General features: G+C 47.8%; 1 protein-coding gene across 7 annotated transcripts in view; it reads right to left on the bottom strand.

Moving 5' to 3' along the window:
- Positions 1 to 306: 306 nt before the first annotated feature.
- Positions 307 to 20,624, bottom strand: part of STX2 (syntaxin 2) — a 42,337-nt gene continuing 22,019 nt past the window's right edge. Inside the window, exons 4-11 of one of the 7 annotated variants that reach the window (XR_012914225.1) lie at positions 19,028 to 19,102; positions 15,720 to 15,793; positions 15,000 to 15,108; positions 13,742 to 13,815; positions 13,502 to 13,639; positions 10,992 to 11,102; positions 1,393 to 1,526; positions 307 to 841 (exon numbers count right to left, since the gene is read on the bottom strand). Coding sequence is in view for 5 of the 7 variants with exons in the window: in XM_075996416.1 (XP_075852531.1) it covers positions 8,455 to 8,535; positions 10,992 to 11,102; positions 13,502 to 13,639; positions 13,742 to 13,815; positions 15,000 to 15,108; positions 15,720 to 15,793; positions 19,028 to 19,102 (662 nt within the window). In the remaining 2 variants the exon portion in view is untranslated. The other 6 variants (XM_075996416.1, XR_012914226.1, XM_075996418.1 and 3 more) reach the window with 6 other exon arrangements.

Below are 20,624 nucleotides of genomic sequence, written 5' to 3'. Positions count from 1 at the left end.
GCAGTTCAGCCCGGGCTCAGGTTCTCCCCCAGACGCCCGCGGGCGCTGGGCGCGACTCTCGGCTCCCGGCTCTCGGCCTCCGCTGCTGCTTTCTCCAGCGAAGACACACGGAGGCCCCTGCGTGCCAGGAGACCTCGGCCTCGGATCGCGCCACGTTCCTGTTCGCAGGACCCAGCCTGCTGAGGGATGCACCCGCCACCTCTCTCCCCAGCCTCACTCGTTAGGGAAACTGGCTTTGAAATCGGCTGCAGCCTAAGGTGAGTTAAAAATCATACAGCAACTTCAAGTTTTGTTTTTAATTTTTCATGCTTTATTTTCCTCCCACACCAGCGTCTGAGTACAAAAGTAGGTTCTAAATTACCGCCGTGTGATTTAACACGGCCCCAAACAAGTCTGAGGGCTGGTCTCAACATCCCTGGTCACGCCTGCAGTAACACCAGGCTGCGTGTTTCCTCGGAGGTGCCAGGCCTGGAAACAACCCGCGGCGTTTGTTCCCGGCAGGCCTTGGACATGACCTTCAGTGATCCATTACCTTGCTGTTCACGGGGAAGGGCAGTTTCCCTCCCACCGAAACAGTTCGTTTTGTCATGGAGGAATGGAGATAGGAAAATTGAATCAAGCTAAGATGTGCTGCTTCTGCTGGAACCATCTATGAACATTTGACAGAGGAGAGCCCGGGAAGAAATAGGCTTTGAGTACACAGTGCCGATCTCACCCCACGCCCCTGAAAACCTTCCTCTGCTTCCGAATCCTCCAAAAGGGCACCGGTTGCCAGATATTTGAACATATTAGTGTCTTTAAGTGAGTTTAAGGCCATGAAAGCTGTGGTTGTTTGATGACCCTAGAAGATAAGTACTTCTCAGCCGGGCGCAGTAGCTCACGCCTGTCATCCTCGGCCTCTAGGAGGCCGAGGCGGGAGGATCGTTCAAGGTCAGGAGTTGGAAACCAGACTGAGCAAGAGCGAGACCCCGTCTCCACTAAAAATAGAAAGAAATTAATTGGCTAAAAATATATAGAAAAATTAGCCGGGCGTGGTGGCACATGCCTGTAGTCCCAGCTACTCGGGAGGCTGAGGCAGGAGGATGGCTTGAGCCCCAGGAGTCTGAGGTTGCTGTGAGCGAGGCTGACGCCACGGCACTCTGGCCCAAGCAACAGAGTGAGACATTGTCTAAAAAAAAAAAAACAAACAAACAAACAAACAGGGTGACACACACCGCGTGCTGAACACGTCTCGCTGGGCGTTCGTCGCTGGGCACCTCCTCCGAGGGCTCGGGCCGCGTATAACCCCGTGCCGTGCTCACGCCTCCACGCCACACACCCCGAGACGGACCTCCACAAAGCCTGAAGCTGGAACTTAGTCAGCATCTACGTGTGATGTTTCCGGGCACTCACCGCGTCACGTCTCGACCTGCCAAACCGACTGGGAAAATCCACGCTGCACTTCTCGGCGTCCCTGGGAGGTGGGGTTTTCTGCTCAGTTAAGAGCTGCTCCTTGTCCCGTCTGTCCTTTCCACGAAGACTGGCCTCTGTATGAACAGACGTGCGAGTTTGTTAACCAGGATAGCCACCAAGGAGCCAATTGCAGCTGCCTGGGTCGTGGAACCTGCCCAGCCCTGCCTGCCCCTGCGGCCTCCCCCTGTGGTCGCCGGGTGTGGCTCTGCTGTCACCAGGCGCCAGGAGACTCCGCCACCGGAGCGGGGGTCTCCAGGCCCCCTCCCCAACCCCTCCGCACCTCTCCGCTCCACATGGACTTTCTGGTTTGAATCCCATCTCCGTGGAATCCGCTCTTTAAACTCACGGAAGAATGTGAGTTTACATTTACTGAAGAAATTCCTAAAATAAGTCCTTTAGGTGACAGACTTTGTTTTCTTTAAAAATCGTAAACAAATTACCGAATGTGCATGTGAAGGTTGTGATTTGAAAGGAAATTCACTGCAAAAGAAATACAGGAATATGAGAATAAAATTAATGTGTAGGGATCAACCTCCATGAATTTTCTCCAGAACTACTTTATTTTTCTTTGCTTAAAATTCTGGTTTTTGAATGCCACTTTCCAACATGGTTAGAATTCAGTAAGGGTTAAGGAATTAAAGAAATTCTACTTAAAGCCTGGCACAGTGGCTCATGCATGTAATACCAGCACTTTTGGAGGCTGAGGCAGAATCGCTTAAGGATAGGAGTTCGAGGCCAGCCTGGGCAACATAGAGAGAACCCCCCCCCCCATCTCAGGAAGAAGGAAGGAAGGAAGGGAGGAAGAAATTCTACTTAATATGAAAAACTCTGAAAGAGGGTTAGGAAAAGTATGGAAGATAGATAACTAAGAACATGGTGGGGGGAGGATTTGCCCCCACCAATAAATGTTAAGGAGAACATGTCAAATTAACATAAAAATTCAAACCAAGTGAGTCTGAGATACACCCCAAATTTGTTGAAGTAGTGTTTGTTATAAATAGCAAGAATTTAGGTTGAGTTCCTTATTATATGGTACTGACACTTGAGCCATGAACCCTATAACATTAATCAAAAAAGTTATCAGAAACATTTAAAATCACTCACTCATGTTACTATACATAATAACAGCCACACATAAGAGTAATTTTCTTAGTATAACAATTTATTAATGGATATGCAATAAAATAGCTTTCCAAAAATCTTTCCAGACATGGCAAGGCAGAAAGTAAATAATTCTTTTTTGCTTCTCTGGAAATGTTTTTAAATGTAAACACGAAATATTTGAAGAAATGATAAAAAAGTAACAATTGAATCTGTAAATATATTTTTAAAAATCTGATTTCAAATAGTAGGTACATGAGGCTTAGACATACAAATATGCCATTAGATAACTGACTTAAATAGCTAAATACAATCAAAGAACATTCCCATAACTTCAACTATGAAAACACAAATTCAGTAAGTACTTCAAATCTAGGAAGAACAATTTGAAAAGATACAACGAGAAGCATTTTGAGAGGCAAGGACTGAGAAGATGCAGCTTGAAGCGGGACATAAACACAGACAGGTTCCCAGGAGCCCAGAGGCCCTGCACGTGGACATGATTACACAAACAGGCGTGTGGAGGTCGTATCCGTACAAGCATGATCTCTGGATACTGAGATGCCCTTCAAGACAAGGTATACCTTCAGCTTAACCCCACATCAGTGAGCACAGACTACTGGCAGGCTATTTAAAAACAAAAACAAACAAACAAAAATATATATATATACACACAAACACACACACATATATGTATCTCCAGAATACTCCTACAGTAATTCTGAGCACACAGTGAGGAACGGCAAGTCATGAAATGCTACATACAGACTTGGGTCTAAGCGAAGCAGATGGATGGGTAAGTTATGAACGAGTGAAATTCATAATTGTATTAAATAAGGAACACAGTTTCTAAACTGCCCAATATTACCCAGACTTATTGTTTGAATCAAGCATAGATACATTGGTTTCGAGCCAAACAATGTTAAAATATAGTCACATGCTTACACAATCACATGGGGAGTGGCAAGAGGCAACTACATTGTGGGTACCCTTCACACGTTCATTTAGAATTCTGACCGTGACTGTCTTAATAGATGTGCATTCTCCAGCTCACACGTACTATAAGCTAAAAATAAATCCTCTTATCATCCTAAAAACACTAATGAGCAATAAAAATGTTTAACTATCATAGATCCCTATAAACTTTGGGAATTAACTTTTAAAGTTCGGCAAAATATTAGGTACTTAACACGAACATTTAAGTGATCTGTACAATACTTTAAATTTACAAGAATTGCTTAATGTCTAGGAATAATTTCCTTGAGTTTAAAGAGTACTAAATCTCGGTTTCATCACCATCGTAACTTCAGGCTTTATTAACCTGGACAGGGTTCAGGTTAATATATATAAAATATATATTTTTATATATATTAAGGGAAACACAAACCCCACGTTCAGTGACAAAGAAGAGGCCGTCGTCTTTACAGCGCAGCCACTAATAGTTTATTACCCGGGGCCAATGAACAGGTGGAAAGGGGGCTACACATCCGAGACCTTTCTGGAGGGTATCCGGCGCATTCCCACCTTACCGACCAGCGCGAGTTGCAGAAGGCACCTGAGAGGATGTTCGCGCGGCTTTGCAACCGGCGTTTCCTATGACAACGGCAAACTCTGTAAACAACTGTACAAAGACAGTTCAAATATCATGAAGCTTCCTATTTCATTCAAAAGGCAATGTTTAGTGTATAAAATGGGATAAATTAAGATGTTAATATATTAAACAATTTATAAACATTTAAAATTACAGATATCTTACAAAACAGCTCTGTGATAAAAATTGTTTCTTCAAACAATAAGTGAACACAAATTAAACATAGTATAAAAAGTCTCTTAATTAGTATACATTAGCTAGAAGAAGGGTAGGAAGCAAAGTCATAGCCTTGAAATCTAATAGCTTCACAACATAAAAGTATTCCTAATTAAACTTCACATACATTTTTAACACTGAAATATTTTAAAAAATTGAAATTTTCAATAATTTCTTATTTCAAGGCCATAGAAACAAGTTTCACGTTGCTAAAGTTCTGTGGTGTGTCATTTAGAGTTCGAGGACATTCGAGTTCACCCCTCACATCCATGCTGCTCAGTGCTTCACTGGACAAGACATTCTGCGGTGCTTTCTCCTTGAACTCACTAATTAAAAAGTCACACCCAACGCCCCCTAAGACGCATTCCTTTAACGACAGACCGTTGGCTTTGTTGCAGATGTGGTCTGAATCTCCAAGGATAAACAGCTCTCGGGATGAGGTTGCTATGACAATGTTGTTGCTAGGATAATTCCAAGGATCACAAGCAATACAACTACACAAATAATAATGAACATCATTTTCTGCAAGATAAAGAAAAACATTAATTTTCAATGTATCAAAGAAATCAACAATGCCATCTGCTAACAAAACCCCTCTGGAATTTGGGATACTTTAAAAGATAAGTTCATTATCAAGAAAGAAACTCTCAAGGTCACAGAAAAGGGAGGGGAATGGAAAACTCCAAAGGCAAAGGTTAAGTTCTAGACACATGTATGTTAAATTAAATTAATTTAATAAAATATGTGTCATTAAAACAACTATTTGCTCCTGGAAGGAAAAGGCACCATGTAGGCTTGTAATAAACACTTTCTTTTGATCATAATAAAATTCCAGACCTGCTCTAAATTGGATGCATTGTATATCTTTTTAAAACTTTAAATGAAACTATTTCTCACTGGCTGAAAAAAATCCTATCTACCCATTTTTTTACATTTAAGCAAGACGAACATGTATAAAAAACCAACAAGGTCGGGTGTGGTGGCTCATGCCTGTAATCCTAGCACTCTGGGAGGCCGAGGCGGGAGGATCGCTCAAGGTCAGGAGTTCAAGACCAGCCTGAGCAAGAAGAGTGAGATCCCGTCTCTGCTAAAAATAGAAAGAAATTAATTGGCCAACTAAAAATATATAGAAAAAATTAGCCGGGCATGGTGGCACATGCCTGTAGTCCCAGCTACTCGGGAGGCTGAGGCAGGAGGATCGCTTGAGCCCAGGAGTTGGAGGTTGCTGTGAGCTAGGCTGACGCCACGGCACTCTAGCCTGGGCAACAGAGTAAGACTCTGTCTCAAAAAAAAAAAAAAAAGAAAGAAACAAAGAAAGAAACCAACCAATAAGACGTTAGCTCAGGGCCAGGCGTGGTGGCTCACTCCTGTAATCCTAGCACTTTGGGAGGCCGAGGCGGGCGGATCGCTCAAGGTCAGGAGTTCGAAACCAGCCCGAGCGAGACCCCGTCTCTACCAAAAATAGAAATAAATTAATTGACCAACTAAAAATATATATACAAAAAATTAGCCGGGCACGGTGGCGCATGCCTGTAGTCCCAGCTACTCGGGAGGCTGAGGCAGGAGGATCGCTGAGCCCAGGAGATTGAGGTTGCTGTGAGCGAGGCTGACGCCACGGCACCTACTCTAGCCCGGGCAACAAAGTGAGACTCTGTCTCAAAAAAAAAAAAAAAAAAAGACGTTAGCTCAGCGTTTCGTTGCATTCACAGCCTAGAAGCAGGCACAGTGTAGTATTTAAGTTTTTTTTTTATTAACAAGCATCCCCACGCCACTGAAAGTTAGGTCACCTCTGGCTTGGGAAGCCTGGTCTCCAGGAAGCTTGTGTGAGGGAGACGAGAAGGAAGACACAGAAATGAGGGGCACATCATGCTGTTCTCTTTGAAAAGCAAAGAGTCATCATTTTAAATTGCGGTTACCAGCTGCACGCCACATTTTCATCTACAAAATCACATCTGCAGCACCTGGACACGGCCAGGTCTGCACCAGAATCAGCACGCTCGCACTCGGCTGATGAAGGCACGATTATGGAGGTGAACCTGCCATGACCTGCGGGAGCTGCCTTCGGGACAATACCCTCCTTCAAGTGCTACTCCCCTCGAATATTTCCTGGCGAGCCCCAGCCACTCCCTACCCTCCTCGCGTGTCTGACTGCGAACCTTCCTCAGCACCCTCCACAGGACACTTTTCCTTTGGCCTCTGACACCTCCCACGAGGCCACCGGGTGGCCCGGCCCTGATCCTGCCTTGGACCTGTGCTCTGATCACACCTGCAGCATCTGCTACGTCACATGGTGGAGAGAGGACAGCCGGGAGTCAACCCAGCTGTGAGTGTGAGTCGTGGTCCTGCCCTGGCTGTCTACAAATCTCTGCCCGTCTCCTTACATGCAAAACGGGGCACCCCGCACACTGCAGGGTGGTGGGGATCAGGGTCACCGCTACAAAGCAGCCCGCACCCTGGCACGGCAGGCAGGTGGCTACAGTGCCCAGCCTAGAGGAAGGCAGTTTGCTAAAGGGTGAAGGAACACATTAAAGTCTTAAAAGCATAAAGACTTCAATCACTGCCTTCGTATACAAAAGCACCTGCTGGGGCGCACTGGGGTCTGTGTTTTGTGCTCGTTCTTGTTTGCAGGTGCGGGGCTGGAACGGCTGGCCGGGGCACAGGCTCGGCCTGCTCCGGGCTGCGGACAGGGGCCTCCCGTGAGGCGACGTCAGCGCTCAGCAGCACCCGGGAAAAGCCGTGCGCTCCACCGAGTCCACGCTAAAACTGTGATTTCATCTCTAATGTAACCACAGTATGGCCACTAGGAAAAACTAAGAAAACAGGTATTTTAGAAAGAATCACGGAAATATTGGAAAACACCATTATATTAGTGAAAAGATGACATATGCCATTCTTTTCAGCGGAGCTAAGAGGAAAGACTGAGGACAGGCACACGACCATCCTGCCGCACAACAGAGCGCTCAGGGCCTCTCTGCCTCCTCGAGACAGGGACGTCGGCAAGCACGGCCTCCCAGAGCCACCCCGCCACCGCCTCAAGTGTCGCTGCACAGACGTCACAGCGTCACAGAAATGATCTCAAAGACTGAAGAGCAGTCATGACACTCGCCCTGCAAGCCCCCACATACGAGGACGGACTCAGCAGGGACGGACGGTCCCAGTCTAGGCGCCCCGGGCACATCAGTCTCCTCATCACAACAGCTACACCAGCAGACATCCGCAAAGAAATGGCCGGCGCGTCCATGCGTAATCGGCCAGGAAGCAGCCTAACTTAAGGGTTAATCCAAGGAGGAAGACTCCCACCGCATAAGAAAACCAGAAGGAAAACACAAACTCAACTGAAGTTTGGGGAAAGTTGCTAGCCATATAGTGAACAACAACAAAAAATGATCCTTGAAATAAATTGAGTACCTTTTATTTAGAATCCTTTAATTAAGAATTAACAGGCATGCTAACAAAATACAAGGTTTTTGTTTTAGTAAGAAAATATTTTTAAACAAAATAGATGGTGTCAAACAGAAAAGTTCAAGGTGGCTCACATCTGTGATCCCAGAACTTTGGGAGGCCAAAGCGGGAAGATCGACTGAGTCAAGACCAGCCTAGGCAGCAGAGGGAGACTCTGTCTCAAAAATTTAAAAAAAAAAAAAAAAAAAAGTTCAACAAAGGATTTCAATTTTAGTCAATGTTTTTCTTAGCTTTAGATCCATTCTCTCAATTCCACAGTAAAACTAGTTAGTATATTTTACAAAGCATTAATAACCTTCAGTTGCAATTATTCTGAAAGTTAAAGTGGAGACATAAACTACTGATGTTAGCGTTTCAGCTGAGATAAGCCTTCACTGGCGTGGCTGTGGCACTCAGTGAAGGGGAGAGTGACACGCTCTCCCCAGACTGAAAACAGACCAAAGAGACCTCAGAGCTGCTGCTGGCCACTGTCCCCCTGAAGTGACACAAGTAACATTTTATTATTTGTAAGTCTATTAAAATTGGGCAAGCACTGTTATTGGCTAACTGCGAAAATTAGTAAGGAAATGAGTTAATTGGTTACTTACTGCCGCCCTGGCAGGCAGGCATGCACTCTGACGTCCTCCATGCCATCACTTGCCAACTGACAAACCAATAATTAGCGCAACCACGACAACCAGAACCACTGACACAGCCACAATTATCCATTTCTTCTGTCAAAGGAAAGCAACGTCACGGTTAATGTCATTTGCCACGTTAAAGGACGGCCTTCATTTAAAATAAAACGATCCATAAGAACTAAGTTACAGGACATCTGCCTACTCCTGTCTGGCAATTCTTAGTTCTCAACAGGAGTAACTCTAACTTACTGCAGTCAGGTGACGCGGAGAGGACCGGCTATGGACTCCTAGGTGTCAGGCTTCGTGGGGGAGCAGCGTGGTCACACTGGCGTGGTGCCTTGTGAGGGACTGAGGCACAGGTACCTTTTCACATACAGAGAACCCGCCGTCCTCGCAGGACGCCCCGCGCCGCCTGGTGTCGCCCTGTGCTGCTGGTGGCGGGGCTGCTCCTGCCGCGTGGGGACAACACCGTCCCCATGGTGCTGCCGGCCCAGGGCCACGCGCAGCTGCCCGGGGCGAGCTCGGGACGCCAGGTGGGGTCGGGGTCAGCCACTCTGGGGCAGACGTGGCAGGAGAGCAGGCGGCAGCAGGGCCACACTCGCAGGGGCAGGCGGGCGGGCGGGCGGCTTTCGTTCTCAGGCATCTCGTCAGGCAGACACCACGTGGCGCTGCGCGGACGCCCTACGCAGCCAGCTGACTCATCAGCGGGTAAGAACGAGAATGCGTCAGACCCACCGTCTCTCTTCTCCATAAAATCAGTGAACCTGCACTACAGTTCTCACTGGGCTGGCACGCTTAGGCCACGGAGAACAGGAGGGAACTGCCATTTTTGGTGAAGGTCAACTCTGTGCCTGGAACTAAGCTAAGCACTTTGTGTGTGTATCTATCACCTAAATTTACGTTAAGAGTCAACATTTTAAGAAGCAATCACACAAGACAATGTGAGAAACAGTGTCTCATAATTCGGTGATCACACTGAGACACACCCACGGTGGGTGGGGCTCTGTGGGCTGGCGCCACAGCCCACGCCCACTGTTCGTACACGGCCTCGCTGCTCCCTCCTCGCACCGTGAACACCTCTCCTGCTCACCTGCGATGAGCCCCACCCTCCCGGGACGGCAAGTCCTCTTCAGCGAGGAGCGATGACAAGGCCGCGCAGCGGCCTGGTACCACGTGTCGGTCCTGCACACCGCAGGGAGAATGGGGGCTGGCGGGCAGGACACAGCAAGACTCGGAGAGCTTCCTAGCCCCTCGGAACTTAAACTGTGGTTTCATGGTTTTCTTGGAAGAACTTTCATTCACACCCAACACTTCAGAACCAGGTACAGGGGGAATCGTTTACAAAGCCCACGGCACCTCAGTGTCCCTGCACATCAACAAAAGGAGGTGACGTCTGCACCCGAATGTTTATGGCAGCACAATTCACTGTTGCAAGGACATGGAAACAACCCAAGTGCCCGTCAATTCATGAGTGGATTATTAAAATTTGGCATATGTATATGATGGAACATTACTCAATTCTAAGAAACGACAGTGATCTAGCACCACTTATATTCTCCTGGATTGAGCTTGAGCCCGTTCCAAAGTGAAGTGACACAGATCGGAAGAATGGGCTCCACGTGTCCTCGCCATCACAGTGGTACTGACTGGTGAACACTATGGTGCTCGCCTGGTGGTGGTGTTCTCCAGGGACTCGGGGTTGGGGGTGGACTCACAGCTGAGGGCGGAGTGAGCACTGTGGAGGGGAGGCCATGCCACTAACCCTCGCTAGGGAGAGGCAAAGACATAAAATGTAACCAAGATGTTTATGCTCTCCTAATTTCCTGAAATAATAAAAAAAAAAAAGAGGTGACAGTGTGGAACACCTATCTCTCAAGTTTCAGAGGCAGTAGGATAAAATGTCTAAGTTAGCAACGTACGTTTTAAATTTTGGCCCTACTAACAAAAACAAACAAACGAAAAATCACACAAGATTCCCTCAACCATCTTGAATGCAAAGTACGTGGACCTTCAGCGAGACTCCATTCTTTTGAGGATCTCTTTAAGCAGGTGCCACAACGAGATTTTAGGTCCACAGTCTCAAATAGTTCTCTTCTTTGCTCCAAACCAAAGAATTAGCAAATAACCTAAGTAAGAATAAATGTTCATTGCATAAAATGTGTAACCAACAATTTTTAGGAGAATTTACAATCCCATTAGTAACTACCTCCAAATAATGACCCAAGAAACAGAAGTCTAAAATTCAAACTCCTCCCACCTAGAAAAGGGAAATAGCATTGACTTTGGTTGTGAAGGGTTTTAACTACTTAGAACACAGATCAGTGTATGCTCAACATAATTTATCTAATTTTTATCTAATTATCTAACATAATTTATCTAATCATTTTTGGAATTTTTATCAAAAAGATTGATTTCAGTTTAAAACAGAACATTTATTTAAGGAATTCTTATTTCTTGAAACACCTTTTAGGCAGGCTTACATTAATGTATTACGACTCGAAACCGAATGAAAAGAAAAACACACTTTAGTTCTTTAAGGCCAAACTCACCCTTCTCGCTTTGCTGCGATATTTAACAGCTTTTTTGGTTTCCTCTTTAGCGTGTTCTACGTAGTCCGTGGCATTCATAACGTTTTTCTCTATGTTGTTGATCATTTCACCCTTAAAACGAAAAGTTTCAAACTTAGAAAACATTTTGAATGACTTGATCGTGTATCTTAAGCAGCCATATAACAAAGCGTCCATGAAAACATAATGAGCATGTGATGGAAACGGAATTCTTTTCACATCGACAGAAAGGTAAAACGTGAGACCATTTATAAATGCGCCAGATATCAAAGCAATCAACATTTGATTTACATTTTTAAAAGAACTAAAAGGAACGGGCAAAGACGGTGGTGGTCACAGGCGTGTGGCGCCGGCCGCGAGACGCGCCGTGCGTGGACTGGCCTCACAGAGAGGCAGGGCGGAGGCGGCATGAGCTTCAGGAGAAGCTGGCGTTCGCTGACACGCAAGACAGACGAAACACGAAGGGTGACCCTCTTCTAACAGGAGGAAAACTGTGGCTCTTTAAAGTGTCAGCAAACTGAGGGTAGCTGTGTGCGACACTGAGCCGGCAAGTGAAGGAGCGGAAGCGTGAGCGGAAGTGAGCGAGGCGAGGCGTGGGGAGCACGGTACCTGGTCCTCCGTCCCCAGCAGAGAGAACCTGCAGCACAGCGCAGCAGAGCGGTGGAGAAGGGCGACAGTTAACTCACGTCCACAGTGAAACCTACCAGTAAGCCGAGACTACGCACACACTCCGAATTCTACGAGTGAACACAAGGCGACGCTACTAGACCTCTCGAAGGAGCCGAAGCGACAGAGCTAAGAGCAGAGCAGTCTCTGATGGGGCGCGGCGCGGCGCGTCCGGTACAGACAACTTTGCAGTCCGCGGTGCTATAAAATCCTCAGTAGCTACAGGGGAAGCTACCACTCTCATGACCTAGTTGGTTTCCTCTGGAACGCTTCCCGGGAGTAAGAAGCGGGTGGTAATCCAGCTCTCCACCTCCTGCACCCTGACGGCCACGGGTCGCCCAGCCAGAAAGGAGTCACGCTGTCCCATCCCCGTGTGGCGTCAGCTGCCGGCAGCAGATGCCCGTACCTGAGCTGCCCACACACGCTTCCGTGGCGCGGTCCCTCGCCATGCAGTGTTCTCTGAGAGGTCAGTGAGGCTCGTGGGAACGAGCCCTGCACGCGCAGGGACCTCGCATGGCCCGGGCCACCTCAGAAAGTAAGCTGAGCCGACTGGAACCTTCCGAGAGGACGACTCCAGCCGCAACAGACCCTGAACTCTCAGGGGCGGTGGGGACGGGATTTACTGGGGTGGTTTGACGGGAACTTTTCCACTTCACCTGCTGGCTGCCTGAACTCCACCCACACACTGAACCCACAAATGACAGGGTCCTTGCCCCACACGGCACCTGGAAACCACGGGGGACCTCGTTCGGGGTCACCAGAGCTGGGCGAGCACATCCACACCCCGACAGCGGGCCGCGGCTCCCGCTCTACACTCTTCAAACTGCGTTAACCCCCGGCTCTCTCCCAAGGGGCTTGCCACCCCCACCCCCGCCTGCGCGCTGGTCAGACTGAGCGCACCGCGCCGCGTGGATGCTTTTCCTCGTGTCGCAGATGATCCCTTGGGGGTTTATTCCTCTGGATACTTCTCCCAATTATTGCTGTAATAAATGCTCTTATAGAAAACTTGAAAATACATACACTTAGAGAAGAAAACTAAAATTCCCAGAGCCTCACTGTTGTTACACTGTTTGATATATTTCTTTCGTTCTGTGAATACTGTTTTACACAGCCTGGTTCATGCCGTGTGTGCGCGTGCTCTATGTATGTGTTTACATAGAGTTGTACATATATATGGTTATATACATAAGATCTTTTGTATCTCCCTTTTATCTTAATTCTAGCACAAACATTTGTATATTTCATTAAAAATTCTCTACACACACAGAAGTTTATATTGCCTTATGTTCCCCCAAAAAGCTGACCTATGAACACACCATAACTGAAATTACCCAGGGCCAGGCACGGTGGCACACGCCTGCATTCCCAGCACTTTGGGAGGCTGAGGGGGGAGGATCACTTGACGCTTGAGGCCAGGAGTTTGAGACCAGCCTGGGCAACATAGCATGACCCTGCCTCCATAAAAAAATGTTTTAAAAAATTATCTGGGCATGATGCATCATGCCTGAGTCCTAGCTACTTGGGAGGCTGAGACAGGAGGATCGCTCGAGCCCAGGAGGTCAAGGCTACAGTGAGCTGTGATCCTGCCACTGCCCTCCAGCCTGTGTGACAGAGCAAGACCCTGTCTCTAAAACATAAAAATATAAAGAAAACTTTTAGTTAACCAGACCAGGCCCTTACTTTTGAAAGATTAAGCTGTTTCCAGCGTTTCAGTGTTACACTGTCATCAACTTTTGAATTTTGAGGCTGGACCTAAAATGACGGCTTTCCCAGATGCAGTGAGATCGAGCACAAGACCCCCCGAGCGGCAGGGACGCCGTGGTCACCTGGGTCTCCACGAACATGGCCATGTCCATGAACATGTCGTGCAGCTCGCGGATGCTGGTCTCCAGCTTCATGATGTCCTTGTGGCGGGACTCGATCTCATTGAGAGCTTGTCTGGTGATCTGAGAGTCTGAAATGATCTTGGGAAAACAGAAACGAAGCAGAGTGTCACTGAGCGCACGCCCGGGTGGCGGTGGACAAGCAGGCACGCGCGCACGGGGCGGGGCGGGGCGGGCACTCACGTCGCACGTGAAGACGGACGGCCTCCCGCTCTCCAGCATCTCCTCCAGCTCCGCGTCCGTGGTGCTCCGCCCGGCTGCAAGAGCAACGGCGAGCCACTCAGGACGCGGCACAGCGGGGCGCCAGGCCCTGCCCGCCCCGCGCCAGCTGCTGGACTCTAACTGGGCTGCGCACCTTCACAACAAGGTCGCTCTGCTCTCTCAAATACCTGCGCAAGGCAGGTGTGAGAGATGAGAGAGATGAGCCCGAGACCAAGCAACAGGACAGCTGAAAACACTCAGGAAAACTTTATACATGTCATAAATAATAAAATCTCACTTTATTGATAGTACTAGTGAGAAACAAGTATAAACGGGAAATTGATTAATGATGATTTGGCATGTCACTTTTCCTACAGGTGCAGCTCTGGCTTGTGGGAAGGGGGTCGCGCCAAATGCAGAATCCGCTAAACAGACACAAATAAAGACCAGTAATGAGGGTCAGATGTTTGACACTTTCCATGTTTTGACGGTTAGTATTTTCCTTTTTTTTTTGAGACAGAGTCTCACTCTGTTGCCCAGGCTAGAGTGCCGTGGCGTCAGCCTGGCTTACAGCAACCTCAAATACCTGGGCTCAAGCGATCCTCCTGCCTCAGCCTCCCGAGTAGCTGGGACTACAGGCATGCGCCACCATGCCCGGCTAATTTTTTCTATTTTTAGTTTGGCTAATTTCTTTCTATATTTTTAGTAGAGACGGGGTCTCGCTCTTGCTAGGCTGGTCTCGACCTCCTGAGCTAAAGCGATCTTCCCACCTGGGCCTCCCAGAGTGCTAGGATTTCAGGTGTGAGCCACCGCACCCAGCCAATATTTTCCTTTTGAGTAAAATGTGTTAATGCTTTCTAAGGAACATGTACACAAGCTTTTGGAAAAACCTGATAATTACAACTTTTCACAGTCTGTGCCAGAAAAGGCAAAATTAAATGGATAAATGTCATAATAATTAAAATATCATTTAACATGAATGTTCACAACAGCATTATTCATAACTGCCAAAAAGTGGAGACAATCCAAATGTCCATCACCTGATGAATGGCTAAACAAATGGTCGTCCGTCCCCGCGAAGGAATGTTACTAGGTTCGGTTGATTTAAACAAAAGGAAGCTCTAACAGGTCCTCGAGTTTACAACACTGGTAAAATAGAGACGGGGTTCCTCTTTTGAACTCAGAGTGCTCTGAAGCGAGCCCACGGAAGGGGTGTGTCTCTGGCGGGACGCGCACTCACTTATCTCCAGCTGGCGCTGGATGCGCCCCTTGCTGCGCTCCCGGAACAGCGTCTGCGCCTCGTTGTACTCCGTCATGGCCTCCACGAACTTCCGCGACAGCACCGAGTGCTGGCAACGCAGAGGACACCAGGCTGATGTAACGGCCACTGCCCCACGGCGAGGGGCGCAAGAACGTTACATCTGGAAACGCAAGCTAGGCATCACACTCCTTCAAACAGAACATACGAAGGCAACGTACCCCAGCACAGAGTCCGTGTCGAGAATTTCACACGTATCACCTGACTCTGTGTTCACGGAAACCCTGCTGTGTTACTGGCACCCCCCATTTAAAGAAGATTCGCCCGAGCCACAGGCTTCACTGAGGAAGACTGAATCCGGCTGGAGCCCAGCAGGCGGAGCCCAGCAGGCCGAGCCCAGAGCAGGGCGCACTGCTCCCTCCCCTCTTTGCTGCTCCATAGCCCCTAAAAGGTGAGGACCGCACAAACGCTACCATCATTTGGACAATTCTCTGCTCTTCAGAACAGAACTCTGCTGACGGGCTGAACAGGCTTTTCTCCATAATAAGGAGATGTACTCTATAAATACCGTACCCTTTTTTTGGAGAAAGGCCATGAGGATAAAAATGACAGTAAAGATGAAAGTAGTTTGAGTCTGAAAGAAGAAAGTAAAAACACTCATTCTTCAACATCACTTCACTCTAAAGGAGGCTGATCTCAAACCTGGGTTCTTCGTATCCGAAGATCTACTGAGGTCCGGTTCCCACTCTCGTCCTGATCCAAACTTTGTTCAATAGCTAGAAACAAAGAGGAAAGAATTACTTTTTGAATTTAAAAAGGAAAGTTTTTTTTTTCTGTTTTGAGACAAAAACAGATTTTTGTTTTCTTTTTTCTTTTTTTTTTTTTTTTGAGACAGAGTCTCGCTTTGTTGCCCAGGCTAGAGTGAGTGCCGTGGCGTCAGCCTAGCTCACAGCAACCTCAAACTCCTGGGCTCGAGTGATCCTTCTGCCTCAGCCTCCCGGGTAGCTGGGACTACAGGCATGCGCCACCATGCCCGGCTAATTTTATATATATATATCAGTTGGCCAATTAATTTCTTTCTGTTTATAGTAGAGACGGGGTCTCGCTCAGGCTGGTTTTGAACTCCTGACCTTGAGCAATCCGCCCGCCTCGGCCTCCCAAGAGCTAGGATTACAGGCGTGAGCAGATTTTTGTTTTCTTTGTCTAGCTCACGGCAACCTCCAACTCCTGGGCTTAAGCGATCCTCCTGCCTCAGCCTCCCGAGTAGCTGGGACTACAGGCGCACTGCCACACCCAGCCTTAGTTCTTCGTTTAATTTTAAGTATTGGTGAGAAATCATGATTCATTTTAACTTAAAAAGTCCGAATCTGTCCAGTGAAAAGGCCTAGAGAAAAATGACCAAACCGCCGCCCTACACTGCAACACACACCCGCAGCACGCCCAGCCCAGCTCCAAACCCCACTCCGCACCACAGGCGTGGGGCTCCTTGGAGAAGGGGCTGGCCCCAGATTTCGTCTGGGGCAGGAAGTGTACAAAATGCGCATGGATCATCTTGTTGTGACAAATAGCAGGGAGGCTACAAAGACTACAGGGTCATGGAGAAGACTCAGGAATCAGTTCCTTCTGGCCACGAGGGACCATCAGAGCATGGACAGTAACCGCGGCAATGACACGTCAGATAGACGTAAATCCGTGTGCTCAAAATGGCATCTGAGGGGATGCCCGGGAACCAACCCGTGAAGATCGTGCCAAAGAGAGAGAATCCACCATGATCTTCTTTCCTATGCATCTACACCTCAGATGACCAAGGCAATGGAGAGGAAAGGTTTATTTTTAGAGAACTATGCCAGCTACTAAACAAAGAAGGAATAATAAAATCAGAATAGCACTGTTTGCAAATCCTAATGAATTTATGGATCTTGGAAATAATCATTAATTTTTGATAATATCACATAATAAAATGTTGTTATATCTTTTGTTTAAGAGACAAGGTCTCGGGCCGGGCGCGGTGGCTCACGCCTGTAATCCTAGCTCTCTGGGAGGCCGAGGCGGGCGGATTGCTCGAGGTCGGGAGTTCGAAACCACCCTGAGCAAGAGCGAGACCCTGTCTCTACTATAAATAGAAAGAAACTAATTGGCCAACTAATATATATAGAAAAAATTAGCCGGGCATGGTGGCTCATGCCTGTAGTCCCAGCTACATGGGAGGCTGAGACAGAAGGATTGCTTGAGCCCAGGAGTTTGAGGTTGCTGTGAGCTAGGCTGACGCCATGGCACTCACTCTAGCCTAGGCAACAAAGCGAGACTCTGTCTCAAAAAAAAAAAAAAAAAAAAGAGAGACAAGGTCTCGGCCAGATGCAGTGGCTCACACCTGTAATCCTAGCACTCTGGGAGGCTGAGGCGGGCGGATCGCTCGAGATAAGGAGTTCAAAACCAGCCTGAGCAAGACCCCATCTCTACTAAAATGAAAAAGAAATTAATTGACCAACTAAAAATATATATACAAAAAATTAGCCGGGCATGGTGGCACATGCCTGTAGTCCCAGCTACTGGGGAGGCTGAGGCAGGAGGATCACTTGAGCCCAGGAGTTTGAGGTTGCTGTGAGCTAGGCTGATGCCACGGCACTCACTCTAGCCTGGGCAACAAAGTGAGACTCTGTCTCAAAAAAAAAGAGACGAGGTCTCAATATGTTGCCCAGGCTGGTCTCCAACTCTCTCAAGGTAGCTGGGACTACAGGTGTGTGCCACTGCGCCCCCTTGCTGTCGTATCTTAATGCAACCATTAACACCTTAATATGACCATTAAGATATAACCCCTGTAATCAGATGCTATATCTTTACATTAAAAACCCACAAAAACCACCGGAATCAGGGCAAGTCTGGAGACCCTAACTACCAACCCACCACAAATACAGAGGACAGTGGAACCTACTAGAAACACTACAGGGTGCAATCAGCCAACCTGAAGCCTGGCAAGTTCTGTAGAACAAATGACCCAGTTTCTCCAACCAAAAGAAAAAAGATGAAGGGAGAACTGATTTGTTTTTAAAATAGGATTTTAAAGAGTCTTATGAGACATATCAACCGATCAAGGGTTTGTTCCTTATTTTAGGATCCAATTCAAGAAAACTGTTCAAAAAAAAAATTGTTACGATCACTGGGGCGGGCGGTGGGGGTGGCAGGCAGGCAAAAATCTAAGGGAAGAGCACAGCAGATGAAGAGAACATCAAATTCCCCACCACAAGAATGAGGCTGCAAGAATGAGGCCAGGTGCTAGCACTCTGGGAGGCTGAGGCAGGAGGATCGCTCAAGCCCAGGAGTTGGAGGCTGCAGTGAGCTACAATGACACCACTGCACTCTAGCCTGGGAAACAGAGCCAGACTCTCAAAAAAAAAAGAAATTGGCAATTCATTTTAAAGGCTATTTTATCTTCTCAAACACCTGAAATTTAGCCCAAAATGTCATAAAAAAATAATAGTATAACAATTTATAAGCAAATACATAATCTTACTGAATATGAATCAGAACTCTGAAATACAAAGAAATAATTTATTTTAAAGTGGTCACAATTTTAATTTTTGAAAATGTAGAAGAATAAAAACCCTATATGGGGCCGGGCGCGGTGGCTCACGCCTGTAATCCTAGCACTCTGGGAGGCCGAGGAGGGTGGATTGCTCGAGTTCAGGAATTCGAGACCAGCCTGAGCAAGAGCAAGACCCCGTCTCTACTATAAATAGAAAGAAATTAATTGGCCAACTAATATATATAGAAAAAACTAGCCGGGCATGGTGGCGCATGCCTGTAGTCCCAGCTACTTGGGAGGCTGAGGCAGGAGGATCCCTTGAGCCCAGGAGTCTGAGGTTGCTGTGAGCGAGGCTGACGCCACGGCACTCACTCTAGCCTGGGCAACAAAGCGAGACTCTGTCTCAAAAAAAAAAAAACCCTATATGGAAGAAAACAATTACCCATACTTCCACCATTGATAATTAAACGTAAAACTTTACACTTACCTTTTAACTTGGCTCGAATTTTATTAGCCGTTTTCTTGATTTCTTTGTTCAGATCTTCAAGCTCTTCTTTTATTTCTTTAAAAATTTAAAACAAAGGCATTTGAGCTTATAACACCCAACAGAAACAATGCCCAATAAATTTAAACGAAACAATGTTCTTAGTAACCACTCAAGTCACTCTCCCCCACCATGGAAGAAAGGCTGCCGCGTGTACCAGCGGTTCTCCAAGAGCGGAGCCCGGCCGACAGCCCCTCTCTCGGGCGAGAGCTCGGCAGAAACGCACACTCTTGGGCCCTGCCCTGTACCTGCTCAGTCAGAGACTTTGCGATCTGAGCTACGGAGCCCTCCTGATGACACCTAAGTTTGAGATTTGCTGGTCTATAACCAAGTAATGGATGGATTAGCTGATTAAATCCATTGCTAACACTCAGGCCTGAAAAAGGAAAGCAGAGATTTAACCACATTCTGAAGGGAAAAAAAAAGTCTCCAAGTGTCTGGTGTTCTCTCTGCTGTCACGCAGCAGCCACCACTCTGCCCACCCTGGAGCCGGCACCCTGGAGCTTCCGGGACAGCCAGGGCTCTCAGCAGGGAGCCTCCCCCACTCCCCGCCCACACTGGCAGCGGTGGACACGGGTGGACTTACGGGCGAAGGCCAGCGGGCCAGAGCAGCGCCAGCACTCCAGGATGGAGCTGGGGACAGGCGCATGTGCTTTTGTGCTGGCTGCCTGGGATGTCACAGCAGGCAGGGGACGTCTGCCCCACACTGGAAACTCATGTTTGCTAGTCCAGTGGCTAAAGTGACCTGAGATTTCTCTCTCCTGCACAGAAGCTGCTGGGGAGGCAGAAGGCCCCACCTGTCTCGGGAGCCCTTTTATCATTTGAGAGAGTCCTGCAGGTAACTCTCACCCAATCACACACACATCAGCCAGGGAGAAGGCACAAGTTCCCACCGCAGACCACCTGACCGAGAAAAAGGAACAAAAGCTCCCAGAGATGCCGATGCTCTTCCGGGCAACCCTCCCCAAGGCACACGGCGACACCCAGGACCTGCTGTGCACCGGCACGTGCCAAGTGTTCCCCAGCTCAGCTCCTGCCCTCAGAGCAGCACGCGGCCACCCAGGGTCACACTGGCTCCTGGAGCACGTCCAGGGCAGTCCAGTGCCTTTAGAAGTCACACGAGAAGACTGCTAACAGCATCTGAATCGCCAACACGACACGCCTCCGTCACTCTGCATTTTTAGTTCTACAGTTGCGACCGTTTTTGAATAGGAGCAAGCACCCGAATTTTGTCTAATGTAGTCATGCCTGAGCCTGTACAGTACGATTTGTATCTCAATATGTAAATTACTCTCATTTTAGGTCTCCTTTGCATTACAGTTTAGATACATGTTTTTTAAAAGTACGGAGATAGACAGATATTACCTGTGAATTTCACTTTAGAATGGTAAAGTCAACACCAAACAACTGTTATTAATATAAAAGGGGGCATTTAATGGGACTCAGAGAAACTCGCTGTGAATAAAGAGGGAGGCGGGTCTGGGGCTCAGCCTCCAGCCCAGGCCCCGGGTCAGCGGCAGGAGGGCTGCTGCCTGCAGGG

Source organism: Microcebus murinus, chromosome 22 (assembly GCF_040939455.1).
Source record: "Microcebus murinus isolate Inina chromosome 22, M.murinus_Inina_mat1.0, whole genome shotgun sequence".
Classification (NCBI taxonomy): Eukaryota; Metazoa; Chordata; class Mammalia; order Primates; family Cheirogaleidae; genus Microcebus; species Microcebus murinus.
Note: the sequence above shows the minus strand (reverse complement) of the source record. Positions and strands in the feature narration are given on the sequence as shown.